The 18,497-nt window shown below is 42.6% G+C and overlaps 1 protein-coding gene across 1 annotated transcript in view; it reads left to right on the forward strand.

Moving 5' to 3' along the window:
• Window positions 1-12,566: 12,566 nt before the first annotated feature.
• LOC147439830 (SNARE-like superfamily protein) overlaps window positions 12,567-18,497 on the forward strand; it is a 44,371-nt gene continuing 38,440 nt past the window's right edge. The window contains exons 1-3 of the mRNA XM_086485570.1: window positions 12,567-12,732; window positions 13,128-13,226; window positions 13,554-13,604. Of these exons, the coding sequence (XP_086341696.1) occupies window positions 12,730-12,732; window positions 13,128-13,226; window positions 13,554-13,604 (153 nt within the window). The 5' untranslated portion in view covers window positions 12,567-12,729. The remainder of the gene's footprint in view (window positions 12,733-13,127; window positions 13,227-13,553; window positions 13,605-18,497) is intronic.

The following is an 18,497-nucleotide window of genomic DNA, read 5'->3' on the forward strand; positions in this document are numbered from 1 at the left end:
TTTATGACTCATTTTGAATGGCTGAAAATGTCAGCCACTCTCTCAAAAATAAACTAAAAGTGCCAAAGAAGTAATAAAATGCTACAAATTTGAAAGGGAAGAGGACTCGGGGTGTAGAGAGGGCATAACACATGACAATGTGTGCGTGCGCATGTGCGTGCACCCATACCCCATAGCGGGAGAGCTCCACCTCCCTCTTCGTCATATACCATGGGTCACCCCCTCCTCCCTTTACCACATGACCACAAATTTGAAAAGAAGTGGAGTTGGTGTGCAGAGAGGGTGGAACCAATGTTGTGTGTGTGTGTGTGTGTGTGTGTGTGTGTGTGTGTGCACATGCTTATGCATACATGCGCATGCGTATCCACCCATAACCCCTATAGGTAGAGATCCACGCCCGTCTCCCTCATATATCATGGATCACCCCGCCCCCCCTTACCACATGACCACATTTGTTACTTTGTGCTTTGGTCCTTTCTCGATAGATGGGCCACACATGTATATTAGATTTGTATCATAGGCTGACTTTGGCCTCTAATAGAAGTAAAAAGATCTTTCTTTATTTTTATCTCTGTGTGTGTGTGTGTGTGTGCGTGTGTGTGTGTGAAAGCTATAGGCATTTATGTGACGGGAATATTACCAGTTTTTGGGGTGTTTGGTTCGTTTTGAACGGGTAAAAATGTTAGCTACTCATGAAAAAATACACTAAAATGCCAAAGAAGTAATGAAATGCTACAAATTTGAAAGGGAAGAGGATTTGGTGTGTAAAGAGGGCAAAACCAAGAAAGTGTGTATATGTGAGTGTGTGCATGCACCCATACCCTCTAGAGGTAGAGCTCCATCCCCCACTCCCTCATATACCATGGATCACCCCCTCCCCCCGTCCCATAGGATCACATTTTGTTCCTTTGTACTTTTGACCTTTCTCAATAGATGGAGGACACTCACACATATTTATTTTGGAGAGAGTAGAAACTTGAAATTACAACTCACACACCTGACCCCGTGAGGTGGAGTATCCCAGCTAGATAAGCTAGTCCAAACCACCGCATAGACTTGGGGAACAACCCCTAGGGGCTACATGTCACATGAGATGTCAAGGGGGTTTCAACCAAAGACCTCGAACACAACAGGCTCTTGCTCTATCAATTGAGTTAGCACTTGTTGACACACAAGTATATACTTGATTTGTCTAATAGGCCAACTTGGCCTCTAATAGATGTAAAAGGATCTTTCTTTCTTTTCTCTCTAATAGTAGGTGTGTGTGCTTGCATGTGTGCACCAAGAAGCCTTGCCTTAGCCCTAGGTAGGTTGCCTTATCAAGGAGCCAGCAGGTGTGCATGTGTCTGTGTGTGGCAATCTTACCCTATCTTGGTTGCCAATGGCCGCATGGAAATCTCCTTCCCTCATATCAAAAAGGTAGAAGAATTGTCTCTAGTCATGGCAGAATATAATAAAATAGAAGTGGAACCTAATGAGTCAAACATATCCATATTTTGCATGGGGCTGGCCATACTTGTGTGAGTGAGCCTTCTCCACACACCGCACCAGGTAGGTTGCCTTATCAAGGAGCCAACATGTGCAAGTGTGTGTGTGGCAATCTTACCCTATCTTGGTTGCCAATGGCCGCATGGAAATCTCCTTCCCTCATATCAAAAAGGTAGAAGAATTGTCTCTAGTCATGGCAGAATATAATAAAATAGAAGTGGAACCTAATGAGTCAAACATATCCATATTTTGCATGGGGCTGGCCATACTCGTGTGAGTGAGCCTTCTCCACACACCTCACCATCAACAACTTACTACATCACATTGATTTTCAAATTAAAAAAGAGATTCCCAATTTATACATTGATTTTGGGTTTTGTCCTATAATAGAACAACGTGGACGATAAAGGTGGGTTGCATTGTCCTGTACCGGGTGGGAGGAGAATGATAATTACACCTCGACCTTTGCCAAGCTTAACCAAGCCATTCACCCGAGCGAGTTTGATCCCAACCGAATCGAGAAGGTCCATCATGACAACCGCAACAACCAAGGCACTCTTGTCTCCAAAAAAAGAGAGGCGTGAATAACACTTTTGTAGCAAGCTTGACTACTCAAGGGCATCAAAATCTAGATAATTGAAGCCTTGATCCTCGGTCAACTCAAAATCAAGGAAAACAAGAACTTCAAAAGGTGCAAGATGCTCGAGAAGCAGGTAAATGGGCCATCTATTGAGGCGGCAAGGCCATTATTGAGGAGTTGTGAGTTCCAAAAACTCCTAGACTGCCCTCCCCTACCCGACCTCCCCTCACTCCCTAAGTGACATATGTCACATTTTTGTTGTATCCTCATCTAGTCATGTTTCCAATGCACCCTCTTGATAAGAGGCACCATGTATGTTTTCTTGGTCCCATAGGTCATATTTGAGCTCCGAGGACGATGCTGAAATCTATCTATCTATCTCTCTCTCGAGTGGAAGATGGAGGAGAGGTTGCACCCCCCCCCCCTTCTTTCTCTCTCTCTGTCTCTCTCTCTCTCTCTCTCTCTCTCTCTCAAGTGGAAGACAATGAAAGTAATATTTACATATACGTGGAGAATGTAAGGTGGTAGCTACTTGGCCCAATTCAATGATTGCAAGTAGTGGGACTTCTTGGCCATTATACTATAGTCTAGATGCACATGTCCATGACTAGCGCTCTACCATGGGCCCTCAATTTTGTATTCATGTACATCTATAGGACACCACTGGAAAAATATTCTATATATTATTCTTTATTTTTCAACTTTCAATTGTAGCCATTTCACCATAATGAAAGTACACCGAAGGCCCAATGCCTCTAACGCTTTGTATTTTTAGCAGGCCAAAAAAACCTGTCATCCAATCTATCCATAGTATCCTATTTACACATTATCTACGATGACTATTATTTACACATTTACATCAATTCACACATTGAGTACTACGACAAGACCAACCAAGCAAGCCTAGTTATTTGAATTTTGAAGCTCGGGTTCTAATGTGGAGTTGAGAGTCAATTGATCATTCAAAGCACGCACTTTACCTTTTTGACCTACAAATCTCTCTCTCTCTCTCTCTCTCTCTCTCTCTCTCTCTCTCTCTCTCTCTCTCAATCATAACTTCTTCATCCGAACTCCGATTTGGGTGATCTATAACCTCGATCAAAGAGCACGAAGCCCTCTACGCATTGATGTAAAGACATAAAATTTCAAAGTTATGGAAGGAATTTTTGTAACGCATTTCCGAAGTGAACAGGTTCAAGAAAATTGACTCTCATCTCTTATTTTACATACAATTTCTTCCAGCACTCGCAAGGGTTCTTCTTCTTCAACAAGGCCCACAACCATTGTGGAAAATTATCCAAGATCTCCTAAGTGTGGAGATAGCAACACAACCACCCAACCAACGACATCAAAAACCATGATCATGGCATACTTGGTATCATTGCAAGAGACCGTAAACAAACAAGGCGAAGACTTACGAGCACTTGCAATGGAGAATGGCACACTAAGGGTACTTGTGGTTGAGAATGAGAATCTCAAGAGGACACTTGAGATGCAAACAACACATTTGATGCAACTTGAAGAGGAAATCAAGGAATGTAAACGCTCTCTTGTGGACTTGAATGCTTTGAAGGAGCGGATGAGCAAAGCAGAGCATGACCATGTATTGAAAGAGGAGAAATTTGACACCAAGAGCCGGGATGTATGCGACATGAAAAATGCATGCACAAACAAGTATTGGGCTGATGTATGTGGTAGCAATGTGGTTGCTAATTCCTCACTCATGCAAGATATGGCTCAAACAAAGAATGTTGAGAATGTGGATGTGGAGGAGTTGAAGGAACGAAAACGACGTTCCAAGAACATTGTTATTCGTGGAATTCCCGAAGAGAAGCTAGAGACACCTACTTCTCTTGCCATTGTTATTGAAGATTTATTCAAAACCCACTTTGGCATGTCCTGAGTTATGGTCTATGGAGCACATAGAGTGGGGAAGCAAGGAGCTCCTCGCTCAGGAGAACGGCCAATTGTATGCACCATGTCGGATGAGACCAAGCGAAAGATTATCCTTGATAATAGTTGGATCTATTTGAGGGATACAAAATGTTTTGTATGTGAAGATCGCACTATTAAGCAACAAAATATGTGTCGCAAGGCATATGAGGAAAAGAATAAGAAAAGCAAGGAGATCTCTCGTGAAGAAAATGTGCCCAAGGAGGAGGCAAGTTCCTCGAGCAAATAGGGATGCGTGGCCTATGAGACCGAGTTACAATTGAAAATATGCTTTTGGAATTGTAATGGATACCCATGGAATGCGAGGGTTGGCATTGATGAACTAACAAGCAAAGCCGATGTTGTACTTCTTGTTGAAACTTGGGAGCATGATACACAAAGGATTAACAGCTTGGAGAATTACAATGTACATTCACTGATGTGGTCAAAGAATCTTAAGCAACGAAGAGGACAAGGAGGGGTAGCATGTATGGTTAAGAAAGGATTGGAAGATTTTGTATCAATTGTGAAAGATGACAAGTACAAACGTTATGTATGGCTGAAAATTATGACACCAAAAAGAGCACCCATTTTTGTAGTTGGTTGCTACATTCCTCATCATGATTCTCCCTTTTATGCTTGCATGGATAGAGATCAGCCATTTTTTGATTTAGAAGAGGACATTGCTTATTTCAAAGGTGAAAGTGATGTTATTGTATGTGGGGATATGAATGCTCGCACAAAAACATTGCAACATGAGACTCAACAATTTGATATGCCATACATTTCAAGGGAGTTGGAGGAAGTTCACTTGTATGATCGTTCTTCAATGGATGAGAAAGAGCCGGATCACTATGGAAAGTTACTTTTACACATGTGTAATAGCACGGATATGCTCATTGCAATTGGTGTATCTTTGTGGAGCGGAACCAATGGATTTACATGTAGGAGATATAATGGGGATAGTGTGATTGACTATATGCTACTCTCCGAAGCCATCATGTATCGTATAAAGAGTTTCATGTTTGGCCAATGGAGCCCAAAATCTAACCATCGTACCCTATGTATTGACCTTTCACGTGGAGAAGCAACTAAGCATGATAATCTCAGCCAAAGGAAAGAGAAATTATCATTATGTATGGATTTCAAATGGGCATCAATGTACATTGAAATGGTTGAGCAAAATTTATCGATGAAGAAGCTTCAATATGATGCACCATTGGAAACTAAATGGGAAGCTTTCAAGAAAGTTATTTTTTCTTGTGCCGAAGAATGCTTTGCTATAAAGCATCTCCTTGGTATCAACAAAGATAGATCACACAAAAGGTGGTTTGATAAAGAATGTCAAGATGCTCGAAGGTCCTTGATAAAGCTTGATGCAACTATGGACAAAGACAACTATCAAAGTCATTTTCATACATACAAGGTATTGATTCAAAAGAAGAGAAGAAGATGGGAAGTAAAGCAACAACTTTTAGTCCAAGAAAAGGCACATGCATGTGGAAGACTTTGGAGAAACTTGAGGGGCAAGCGGGTTGAGAATTTTGGTAACTTGAGTCTTGTGGATATGTACACACATTGTAGGCAATTATATGAGCAAGCAAATGCTAAAAAAAAAACCATTTTATGGTTCACTCCCATGTATGCCTTCTTTTTTTACTATTGAGGATGTATCGGTGGGCTTGAAAAGTTGGCCACTTGCAAAGCGGGAGATCTTCAAGGTATCAAGCCGGAGATGATCAAATGGATGGGAGATTTTACCCATGAGTGGATGTGTGATATTTTCAACCTTGCACTTCAACATGGTATGCCTTATGATTGGAGTACTAATTGGGTTAAGCCTTTGCACAAAGGAGGGGATGTAAAGAATGTAAACAACTACCGGACTATAATGATTGGGTCTCTTATGGGAAAGTTGTTTGGGTGCATAATGGAGATGAAATTGAGTGGTTGGGTTGAAGATAACGACAAGCGTGCAAAGGGACAAGCCGGTTTTTGTCGATGCCATAGCACCATTGATCATCTTGTCACTCTTCGTGCTCTCACGGAGGAAAATCGGTTGAAAGGCAAGCGATTGTATTGTTGTTTTGTGGACTTTAAGAAAGCCTTTGATATGATTCCACGTAACAATTTTTGGAGAAGGATGGAAGAACTCCAAGTGCCAAGTGAGTTTATGCGGTTTCTCGAATCTATGAGAAGGTGATTTGTCAATTGCGCATGGGAAGAGGAATTTCAGAAATTCTTGTAAGCACTATTGGGGTTAAACAAGGATGTCTGTTGTCACCAACTCTCTTTGGTCTATCCATCGATCAATTGGAACAAATGGTACTTGACTTTATGCAAGAAGAAGGCATTGAAGAGGTCACTATTTGCAATGCGGTAATCATGCTTTTGTTGTATGCGAATGATGTAGTGCTTCTATCTCACACTTTAGAAGATGCACAACATCTTATGGTTGTCCTTGAGAACTTTTGCTTGTATAGTGGGTTGATTGTGAATGGATGCAAGACATAAAGAAGTGGTTTGGGACATGGGATGCATTACACTGGTACGTGATGCTTCAATTGACTCCCAAGTGAATGAAGCTTTTCTACAACGCGAATGTATTACGGCTTGGGAGAAATCCGGTGGGTCATGCTTCATACATTACACCACCCATATTGCCCCCAACTACAAAACCATGTTCTTTGCTGAAAGAGGAAACCGTACTCACAGTTACATGCTTGAGCCTATCCCCTTGTTGGCGATACACACTATCACAGCCATTCGGCTTGGCTCCCATTTTCTTCGATGCGAGATAGGGCGTTGGGGCAATGGAGAAGAGTCAAATCGATTGTGCACATTATGCTCACAACAAGTTCGAGAGTCTGAGTACCACACACTACTAGAGTGCTCAGCTTTTGGTCAAATCCGAACTTGCTTCTCTCACATTTTCAGCCATAACTTAGACCTACACACTTTCCAGCCAAAGTGTGGGCTCTCCATTGCGACTCTCATCACCACAATTTTGGAGCTTCGAGAGTCACTCATCAGCCATACACATACTACATCACATGTAACTTTGGTCCCATAGGTCATCTTTGACCTCCGAGGACGATAATAAAATCTATCTATCTATCTATCTATCTCTCTCTCTCTCTCTCTATTTCTCTCTCTCACAAAGGATTACAAAGTTTTGAGGAGTTTAGGTACTTTTAGTGTGCGAATCACGCGCACGCACACACAGAGCTTATATATCTTTTTTGACCCAATATATTAATATAAGCAAGAAAATGAGGGCCATGCACATTAGTTAAAGCCCTTCCCACACTCCTTATCTTCTTCTCAGTGCTTTTGTGGACCCATGCAACGCAATACTTCACTCTCTTGCGAGGTCTCTTGACATTCTCTCTTGTTTATGTTGGAAATAGGGTTGCAAGGAAACACACACAACTTGGACAAATGAAGGAAGCTCAAGGCACACAATAGAGAGTGTATTACTTAGTATGCAATGGAAGGATATGAGCCCTAGAGTGATGGACGTATACAATGCACGGGGGAAAAAACCTCCTAGTGAGGGAAAAAATGCATCGATGGTCCTAAGTGTGTTCACACACCTCACTACCACATGTATATGGTTACCAATCCCCCTTGGGAGTGATGCAGTGAACAAGAGCTGGCACATAGAGTATAGGGAAGTGCCAGCCCTGAGGACAGGATCAATCCACAAAGGGGAGCAAGCCCAAATATTTGCGAAAAGCTTCAAACTTCTCACAAGACAATGCCTTGTCAAAAGATCTGCAAGGTTATCCTGTGTTGGCACATAAGCCAAGTTGATCTCTTCTGTTGAGAGTCTCTCCCTGACATAGTGATAATGCACCTCAATGTGCTTTGTGGGAGCATGAAAAATTGGGTTCCTTGCAACTACCAATGCGCTCTGTCTGTCAGTGTAGATGATGTTGGCAATGTCTTGTCCAACACCCAAATCAGCCATAAGGCGTCTGAGCCATACACACTCAACCGTAGCTTTGAAGGCTGCCTATACTCAGCCTCACACCTAGAAGCAGCCATAGTAGGTTGCTTCTTGCTCAACCATGATATACATGAACTGCCGAGCATGAAACAAAAATTACTCGTGGACACTCGTGTGTCAAAACAACCAGCCCAATCTAAGTCCAAAAAAGCATGTAAATATGGCGGCAATGATCCCCCTTGGGATAAAACAACCCAAGATGTAAAGTGCCACTCAAGTAGCGAAAGATCCTCTTGACAGCCTACCAATGCTTAGACCCTGGGCTATGCATAAATTTGCTAACCTGTGAGACTGCAAACTGAATATCCGGCCTCATATTGCATACATAAATATTAATGATGCAACAGTCCCCAAATCTTTTATCTTGAAAGTAGCATTAAAATCAGCCTTAAATTCAGCAATATGTGCCTCATTCGGACTAGTGATCAACAAATCATCCACATATAGAACAACGATGAGAAGTACATCCCCCTCATGTTCTACATACAAAGTGCTTTCTGTTGGACTGTTACGAAAGCCTCGCTTGACCAAATGAGTGTCAGCTTTCTCATACCAAGCATGAGGAGATTGCTTCAACGCATACAAAGCTTTCTTACACTTGCTCTTCCTGCCCTTTAATGACAAAACTGCGAGGCTGCGCTACATAAACTTCCTCAAATATGTCACCATTCAAGCAGGCAGTAACAAGGTCTGATTGATGTACATCCCAACCAAAATGAGCTACCAATGCACATAGAAATGCACAATAGTCATACGACAAGTGGGAGAAAAAACCTCTTTATAATCTATGCCTTTCTATTGTGCATAGCCTTTTGCAACAAGTCGAGACTTATAGCAATCAATTTCACCATTTGGCTTACACTTCAACTTCTAAACCCACTTCGTACCAATGACCTTTTTGCGAGGAGGCAAATCACATAAAGTCCATGTGTCATTTTCTCTAAGTGCATCATATTTTGATTGCATGTCAGCCATTCAATTTTCATAATTATGTGCTTCATCAAAAGACAGAGATTCCTCAACATCACATAAGCTAGACATAGCCAAAGCATAACAATCTGATGCATAAGATGCATGGCGAGAACCTGAACAAGTAAGACTAGACAAAGGTGCATCCAATTTACTATCACGCAAAGTATGCACTAGCCATTTTGGCAAACCTCTAGCCTTCTCCTCATTCTCAGGCCTTTCCTCATCAAGTACATTATGTACATTTGCATCAGAAGCTGAACGATCTATCACATTTTTAGAAACCCCAATAGGCTGTACATTTGCCTCATTTGAATTTACATTCAAACTTCCACCATTGATGAAAAGAGGCAACAAACTATCATAAATGTCATGTGAGCTTACATTACTGTCTCTCGTACATGACAACAAAGGCTGAACAAAATCTTCCACAAACGCAACATCATGTGAAACACAAACACAACATCCCGTGAAACACAAACACAAAATCTTCTACAAACACAACATCCCGTGAAACCAAGATACACTTTGTTTGCGGATGGTACAACCTGTAGCCTTTTTTTTCAACACTATAACCAACAAAAATGCACTTGACAACCTTGTCATCCAATTTTCTGCAGTGTGTTCGTGGCACCAAAGCATAAGCCAAACACCCAAAAACGTGCATGTGGTCAATAGATGGCCTTTTATCATGCCATGCTTCATATGGAGTCATAGACTGCAAAGCTTTTGTAGGACACCTGTTAAGTACATAAGTGGCACACATCATAGCCTCAAGCCAAAAGGCATGTGGCAAAGCTTGACTTTTGACCATACATCGTGCCATTTCCGTAAGTGACATGTTTAGCAACACCATTTTATTGAGGTGTATACGACAATGTATATTGGTGTTTTATCCCACAACTAGCCCAAAATGCATTAAATTCATGAGACATATACTCCCCCACTCGATCGGAACAAAGGGTGCCCATAGTACATTTGGAGACGTTTTCAGCCATAGCCAAAGATTGCTTAAATCATGTAAACACTTCGGAATTTGATTTAAGCGGATATACCCATGCATGCCTGGAGTCATCATCAATGACAGACACAAAGTAAAGGTAATCACCCAAGGATGGAGTTTGCATGGGCCCACAAACATCACTATGCACAAGTTGTAACCTGCATGTAGCTCTAACCCATCCTTTGAAAACGTCGAACATTGCATCTTACCCAAATATACAGTCTTCACAAACATGCTTCACAGGTGCTTCAAGAGGTGGCAAAGAAGCAATCATATCAGATTTTTGCAAACACAGCAAACTGGCAAAATTCAAATGCCCAAAACGTGCATGCCAAAGTTTTGCATTTGAAATAGCCTTAGAATCCACAACTGCATTTGCAAAATTCTGCCCACACATGTCATACAAAGTGAGCTTATATAGACCACGACATAAAATTCCTGATGCAACAATCTCATTACCAAAACTGAGATCATGAACTGTATGTCTGTCATCCACAAATTTCACAACAAGACCAAGTCTAGCAAGTGCAGATATAGACAAAAGGTTTTTCTTGATCCCAGGTACATAAAGTGCATCAACAAGTGTGAAAAAACTGCCATTCGCAGCAATAAGCACAATCTATCCAAGTCCCTTGACCGGATAAGAGGCATTGTTGGCACAAGTTATTGAATTCCCATGAGGGACAACCTCTAGAGAGGTAAACAAGTCACGATGAGAGGTAATGTGCTTTATAGCACCACTATCAAAGTACCACACATGAGCATCTACAACAATTGATATACATGCATCATGGACAGAAGGATCATAAGTACACTCTGAACTAAAATCCCATTCTGCATCTACATCAACATCACAATCTGATTTCATAGAAGACTCTACAATTGCTGCACTTGTAGTGGAACCAGCCTCTTTATTCTTAGTCTCTTTTGCCTTCAATTTCGGACAATGCTTGATCAAGTGATCCTTAGCTTTACTATAATGGCAACACATCTTCTTTTTGCCCTTTTCACCAGAATTCCTAGACGAGGTGTTGCGAGCAGAAGCATTGGAAACAGGTGATTTGCCACTCGTCGAAAAATCATGAGAAGTGAGTACATTGCTGTTACCACCTTTTCTTTGAGAAGCAATAAAAGCCCGTTCAACTGCATACTGTTTAGCCCCGATTTTTCTTGAAAGTGACTCTTGTAACAACAATATGCATAATGCATCAAACTTGACAACTTCAGGATTTCTTTGGGTCATAAGTCTCAAGTACTAGCAAAAGTCTTGTAAGAATCTGGCAACGCATTAAGAACTGTCTGCACAAGGGAATTGTCAAAAATGACTTGGCCTACATAAATAAGTTGCTCATTTATATCCTTGATACCAGCAAGGAAAGTGTCTATTTCATCTTTCTCATGCATAATCTTCGACTCCAACTCTTTACGTAGAAATGCACTTTTAGCCTCATTGCGACTTGCATATAGACCAACCAAAATATCCAAGCCTGTTTTGTAGATTTTGTAGAGCAAATATGAGGAGTAATAGTGCGCTTCGTAGACAACGCAATCAGTGCATGGGCCTGCGCATCTCTTACATCCCAACGAGCTTGCTTAGCCATAGGCAAAACAACTCTGGCAACAACAACCCTGCCACCAAAACCTGCAACATTCTCAACATCGCCTGCATCCTCAGAACCAGGGCGTACATCAATGCCCTACACAACATTCCAAACGCCCTTTGACACAAGTACATGTTGCATCACGTAAGCCTACAATTGGGTAATTGTCCCCATCCAATTTATCCTCAGTAGCAAACATCTTGAACAAATCTATGTTGTTGTCAGCCATGGCGAATGCCTGCACTTGATGTTCAATCTTAGGATGATTGACTTGCTACCTAAGAAGAGGGAATCATTGTTTCAATTCACAAAGAGACATTTAAATTGGCCCAATTCTCACAATCATCTCCAACAATGGGTTACAATAAACAAAAACAATTGAATACGGGCACAATACAATTTGAGCTTCAAAATCTTCTTTCTTTTTAGTTTGTCAATGGGTCCCTTCCTTTAAGAGCCTCATATGACTTTAATTCCTTTCCATTTTATTGTTTTAGAATGCCATTGCGAGCTTTTACCTTGTTTTCCATCTCAATTAGACATTCACCCGCACAACGTGTGTGATAACAATCTTAATAGGTTGCACTAGGCCTCCTTTTCTTTATGCAAGTGCGTGACCCATCTTCCAGACGGGGGAGAGGGAGGGAGAGAGAGCCTCGAGGGACATGTGGCGGGCGGTGAGCTCTGCATCGTTTTTGCCAGCTCTCTATCTTTTTGTATATGTATTCTATTCTATAACGGCAGTGAAAGTGCCCTTTACACATGTCGAGAGCTGCGAGCTCAAGGCTAAAGTCCAAAACGAGCCTCTGTGCATGATAAAGAGGGAGAGAGAAAGAGAGAGAGAGAGAGAGAGGGCCATACTAGTATACAGAATATAGATAGAGAGAAGAGAGGAGAGGAGAGATTCAGAAAAAATTGTATAAAGTTTCTTCATTGGGACTATCTTGCAAAAAAACTCAACCCTTGTTAATCTCACCAATACTAAGGGGACCCGGCTCTAAGTCGCAGGACAAAAAAGTTTCATTACTTCGATGACAGCTTACGTTTCGGCCTGCCTCTGATTCTCTCACAACCGGGGCAGGCCTTGTTTGCTTGGATCTGTGGTTCATCGCGCTTCAGCTTCTTCTACTTCTCCTTCCCCGCCATGGTGAGCACCTAGCTTCAGTCTGGCAAGTTTGAAGTCAAGTCAGCTTCTCTTCATTCAGTCGAGCAAAGCTCATTCTCCGTCAAGAAAATGCCACGATTTTGATTTTGGTCCCTGTTGCTAGTAGATTTGCTATTCTTTGCCTGTCCTAGCGTTTCTTTCCTGCATTCTTGGGGTAGTGCCACGGAGATTGTAATCTGGACACAAGTGCGTTAAGTAATTTTGCAATTATATGGTATTCCGCATGCAAATTTTTAACTCAGGAGTGCGCACGTAATTTCCCACATTCCCGAGCAGATATATAGCTTTCTCATTGTGTTTGAAGCAAAAAATTTTCAGAGATGTTTTGCTCTCGCTTGCTTCACAGAATATCCTTTAAACATTGTGTTTTTCTGCAGATTCGGTTCATTTTGCTGCAGAACCGGCAAGGCAAAACACGGCTTGCGAAATATTATATTCCTTTAGAGGATTCTGAGAAGCACAAGCTAGAGTATGAGGTAAATAATTACATTTGTTGCTACTCTTTCACAGGCATGCCATCACTGTGCCCTCTGAATAAAATTTTAACGTTAAAGTCTTGTCTTCTTTCTGTAGCAGTTTTGGGCTCATGTCACGTTGCTTCATAAAATTAAGGATGCATTGTTTTTATCTAAAGTGGAGAATTGTAACCCAAAGTCGTAGCATGACCAGAAACATTTGGATCGAGGTTTTATGTTTTTGGCTGTCGTGTAGTAGTTGACTGCATAGATAGTTTTAGAATGCATGTCTGTAAGATTCATCCCATCTCGTGTTTTAAAGTTCTCTTTTCATACATCTGTTTGCAGGTTCATCGGTTGGTTGTAAACAGAGATCCCAAATTCACAAATTTTGTAGAGGTGAGTTATATAATCTGTACAGCATTGTGATGGGAGCTGCCTGTGCACTGTCATAATGGGAAGAAGATTGATCGCTATTTGTTGACTGACTCTTGCGATTCATGCTGAATTAGTTTGTGACACTTGGTCCTGGCATATTGGTCTAGTGTGATCCTCCTACATGTTAGTGTGTAGTTGGCGGGCTACTTTGTGTTAAGAGGTCAGATGCCTATCTGTACTGCCTTGCGTTCGGGATTCCAATAGGAGGGGCATGACCTTGGTAGCCTAGGGCTGGCCATCCTTGAGTTTCCTCGGAGTTTGGATTTAGTTTCTGACCATTTTTTGGTCACTTTTTGCAGGTTCTTTCTGTTGTATATGAGAATTGCCTTGTCTATAGTTTCTACTTTTTATAAGTCTGAAGGGTTATGGTTTACTGAACATTCGCTTAAATTTCTGTAACTAACCCCCTCTCCCCCCCTCCCTCAAGTTCTAGTCATCATGGCTGATGACAAGCCAGCTAGTTTTATATTCTGTCTGTGTGCATCTTTTGATTTTCATTTTTGACAGTGGAAAAACCTCTATGATATCCAGTAATCACAAACCATAGGGAAATGCATGTGTGTGTGTGTGTCTTTTGATTTTCATTTTTGACAGTGGAAAAACCTCGATATCTAGTAATCACAAACCATAGGGAAAGTCTCCGGTGATAAAGATTTTCAAATTGGAGGTTTAAATCACAGAGCTGAAGTAAAAGATGGGAATTACTGGAATGTGGAACTGTGACCCAAACCATTATAATAGGCCACCCACGCATCTCAGCAGATAGCCTCGCAGATGTAAACATCATCGACCACCTTTTTGAGACCAAGGCAAACTAGGGTACTGCCTCTAGCCAGCCAACTGGGTGTGCATTTTCATAGCTGAACAGGCCCTGTGCAGGTACGTGTACTTCGTATTCGTCTGGGCACAGCGGCGAAACATCCTCCTTGTGCTGATATGGGATATTCCAGAGCCATCATTGGAGGGGTCAGAGAAGGTGAAACTCACACCCCCTCTCAGTTCGTGGACGTGGAATCAATTCAGGAGTACTGAAGGGTGAGTATCTGTTGAAGAAGAGGTCTTGTGAAGATGTCAGCGGGGTTATCAGAGGGCGAATGATACACAAGCTCAAATAGCACCATCCAAAGTTTTCTCTCAAAGACTCAAAACAAAGTGATATTGTATGTCTATATGCTTGTCTTGGATACCGGACTCCTCGCAACATCTATCGACTGTAGTTGTCCGAGTGAGTCAGCAGTTGTCTTGGATACTGGACTCCTCGCAACATCTATCGACTGTAGTTGTCCGAGTGAGTCAGCAGTTTGTTGTGGAAAATCGATCTCCAAAAGCAACTGCCTTATCTAAGAATTCCCACACAGAAAATTGAGGTCAAAACATGCGTTTAGTAAGCAAATGAGAGAACTGGCCAGTTTCTGATACATGGTAGCGTCTGTCAAAGTGGCAGTGGAAAAGCTGAATCGGATGATGAATAGGGCAGCATCCGGGCATTAATAATGCTGTTCGTGTGTGGACAGCCACCTGCACTTGAACAACTCGTTAGAGATCTTACTCCGAATCAGCCTGAACGAGCAAAACAACCCTTTGTGTAGGGATAAGACCTGCTTTGCTCTTAGGCCTCAACCTACACGACACAAACTGCACATGGATAATGAGGGGGAGATAGCAATCCCTAGACAGGGAAAACATAGATGCAAAGCGACAAAGGAGAGAGCATAAAGAGAGGGTGGGATCCTAGATAGGGAAAATTGGGGAGGAGAGTTCAAAACATTGGAGGAGTGTGTGTAGAGGGTCTGGTTGTATATGGCTAATGCCATACAAGTGTTGAGGGCAAGGGTCACCTATATACGGTAAAGGGGTATTTGCTTGTCTGAGGACCCGCGGGGGGGGGGGGGGGGGGCTCTGAGAACCCGCGTGTGCTTGCCCACATGGGTTCCACCCAATAGACACGAGTGATGTCTCTCAGGGCTGCCGTCTTGAGGATGCTTCGTTATTTGCAGCGGAAGTGATTGATGGTGAATGCTCAGGATGAGTGCTCGGTGGGGACTCAAGGTTCCTTTTACTTCATGAGAGATGCACAAAGACTAGAGAGAGAAGAGAGAATGATATTGCGAGTGAAGGTTCTGTGAGTGAAAGAGAGAGAAAAGAGTAACACCAGATGGGGTCCCAAACCCCCCTCCAAGGGCCCCCCTCCCTATTGCTACAGAGGTATTTGCTTTAGATTGCACAAAATTCACATGCTGATACAATGGTCCTAGATGCTGAGATGCTGATCGGATCTTGCGGTAGATGCTTGGATTTGCAAGGCTAAGGGTTGGAAACTAAAAACGCTAGGGCTGATCTGGCTTGGAATTGCGATCTGATGATGAAGCGATGAGCGACCTACTATCGCCAATGTTGGCGGTGAGCTGAAAACTGAAAAAACACTGGCTGATCTGAGGGCTGAATCTGAAAATGCTGGCTGATCAGCTGTCTTGGGCTGAAAACTGAAAACAGTGGTATTGATGGTTGGATCTGCGACGGTACAACGAGGTTATGGCTGAAAACGCTGGTGCTGATGGGATGCTGTAGGCTGATCTGATGCAGAAGCACCGGAGATTCTTAGGTACTGCGGGTATTTGGTGCTGGTATTGAGGGTATTGACTTATGCTTGAGAAGTAACCTGCTTCACGTGCATATAAATACCTAGGTTGGGTATACTAATGCAATTGTGGGAACACCCTCTAGTGCCAACACCTAGCAGACACTAGCTGTGCTCATGTCCAATCAAAGGGTATGGTGTAACGGGAACGAGCACACGGAAAAGAATAGACTGAACAACTTAAAGCACTTCAAATAACCACTGAACTGAAAGAGATACACGACACACGAGACGTGGAGTGGTGGAGTTCCACCCTTAGAGGAGCACTAGCCCCAAACCTTGGCGTCCCTTTCGATATTTCTTTATATTGCTTGAACTCAGTACAACACTGGTACTCCATCCCTTGCACCTCCATGCAGGAGCGTGCTAGAGAATGAGCCCTTGGCTCATATTTAAAGGCCCTTGGCCCTTCAAAAGCAGTTTACATGAAAAGCATGAAGTCTAAAGCATTTGGTCCCAAAAACTGACGCTAAAAGCTGCCAACGTGTTTCACGGAATTCGTACAACTGCCACGTCATCAAGCGTAAAATGTGAAAATCCGTTCATGTGCCACGTCAACATTGCAAACGCAATGTGTGGGTTGTTCATACAGGCCTGCCGCATCATCATCCACTTGCACTATTTGTTGTGTGTGTGTGTGGCATTGCCAACGTAATGTGTGGGTTGTTCGTACAGGCCTGCCGCATCATCATCCGCTTGCAATATTTGTTGTGTGTGTGTGTGTGTGTGGGTCTTGTTTTGCCTTTAGTCACTTGGGCCCCCATCGGATGGGGTCCCATAAGTTGGTGGGAACTCCTCTTTAAAAATAGGCCGCTCGGCAAGACTTTGCAAGTTGTTAAACCTCCTTCTACTGCTTCTTCTTAGGGTTTAGGCCCCTCGACCTGGATTTGCAAGTTGGCTCCGTTCTTCAGTGGCTTGACACGCTTTTAGCAGTTTGTGACATATGCAACTACTCTAAAGTGTTTGGGCATGTAGGTCCTGCATACAGGCTCACGAGGATGCTAGAACACTTCTTAGGCTGTCATGAACCCTAGAATTAGGAGTTACAGTTTGTCCACAGGCACATAGGGTTAGATGTGCATGTGACAACCAAGTTGTTAGAATAATAATATATCCACCCGCAATGCATCTGACAATGCATTTGACATTACATATCTCGTGTTGAACAATGCAAAATTCTTGGGGAATGACACGTCCATCCGAGGCATCTCCTTGACCAACTGCAGAGTTTGGTGCCATTGTAACAGGGAACGGGGGGAACACAGCCCAAACGTTCCGAAACGGTGTTCCGGACGAGTCCCTTTCCCGAAACAGAGATGGGAACGGAACGCCGTTCCGGAACAATTTTTCAGGGTCGACGCGAATTCCATCGTGAGTAATGATGTGACCCAAGTACAGAAGCTCTTTCTTAAAGAATTCACATTTAGAAGCCTTAGCATAAAGCTTCTGAGTTCTTAGTACTTTGAGAACAGTGCGTATATGCACTAGGTGTTCAGACAAACTTCAGCTATAGATCAAGATATCATCGAGAAATACAACAATGAAGTTGCCTAAAAATGGTCTCAGCAGATCATTCATCATCTGCTGGAACGTAGCTGGAGCATTGGTCAAACCAAAAGGCAAGACCAAAAACTCGTAGTGACCATAACGCGTATGGAAGCCTGTCTTAGGATTATCTTCCAGTTTGATCCGTATCTGATGATAGCTTAGTCGTAGGTCTATCTTCGTAAAATACAATGCTCCATGGAGCCGATCTATCAGATCGTCCACGCGCGGGAGCGGATACTTGTTCTTGACAATGAGTTTATTCAACCCCTTGTAATCCACGCAGAAGCGCATAGTGTTATCCTGCTTTCGAGAAAGTAGCACTGGCGCTCCCCCCGGGGATTTGCTAGGCCGAACAAAACCCCTGTCGAGATAATCCTTTAGCTGTCGCTGAATCTTGTCCTCCTCGGTTTTACTAAACCGATAGGGTTGCTTTGAGAAGGGCCGACTACCAGCCACCAACTCAATGCCATGATCTACTCCTCTCGAAGGCGGCAAGCCAGGAGGTAGATCATCAGGAAAAACATCCTTGAAATCAGTCATGATTTCTCGGATAAGGTTGGATTCGTCGGAATCCCTAAGTTCAACAGAAGAACATGAAACATTTTTACGAAATTCAGTGATAGAAGTACCAAGCACTAATGAATCAAACCAAGCAGATGGTACACATT

Source organism: Adiantum capillus-veneris, chromosome 16 (assembly GCF_014529385.1).
Source record: "Adiantum capillus-veneris isolate H3 chromosome 16, ASM1452938v2, whole genome shotgun sequence".
NCBI classification, from domain to species: Eukaryota; Viridiplantae; Streptophyta; class Polypodiopsida; order Polypodiales; family Pteridaceae; genus Adiantum; species Adiantum capillus-veneris.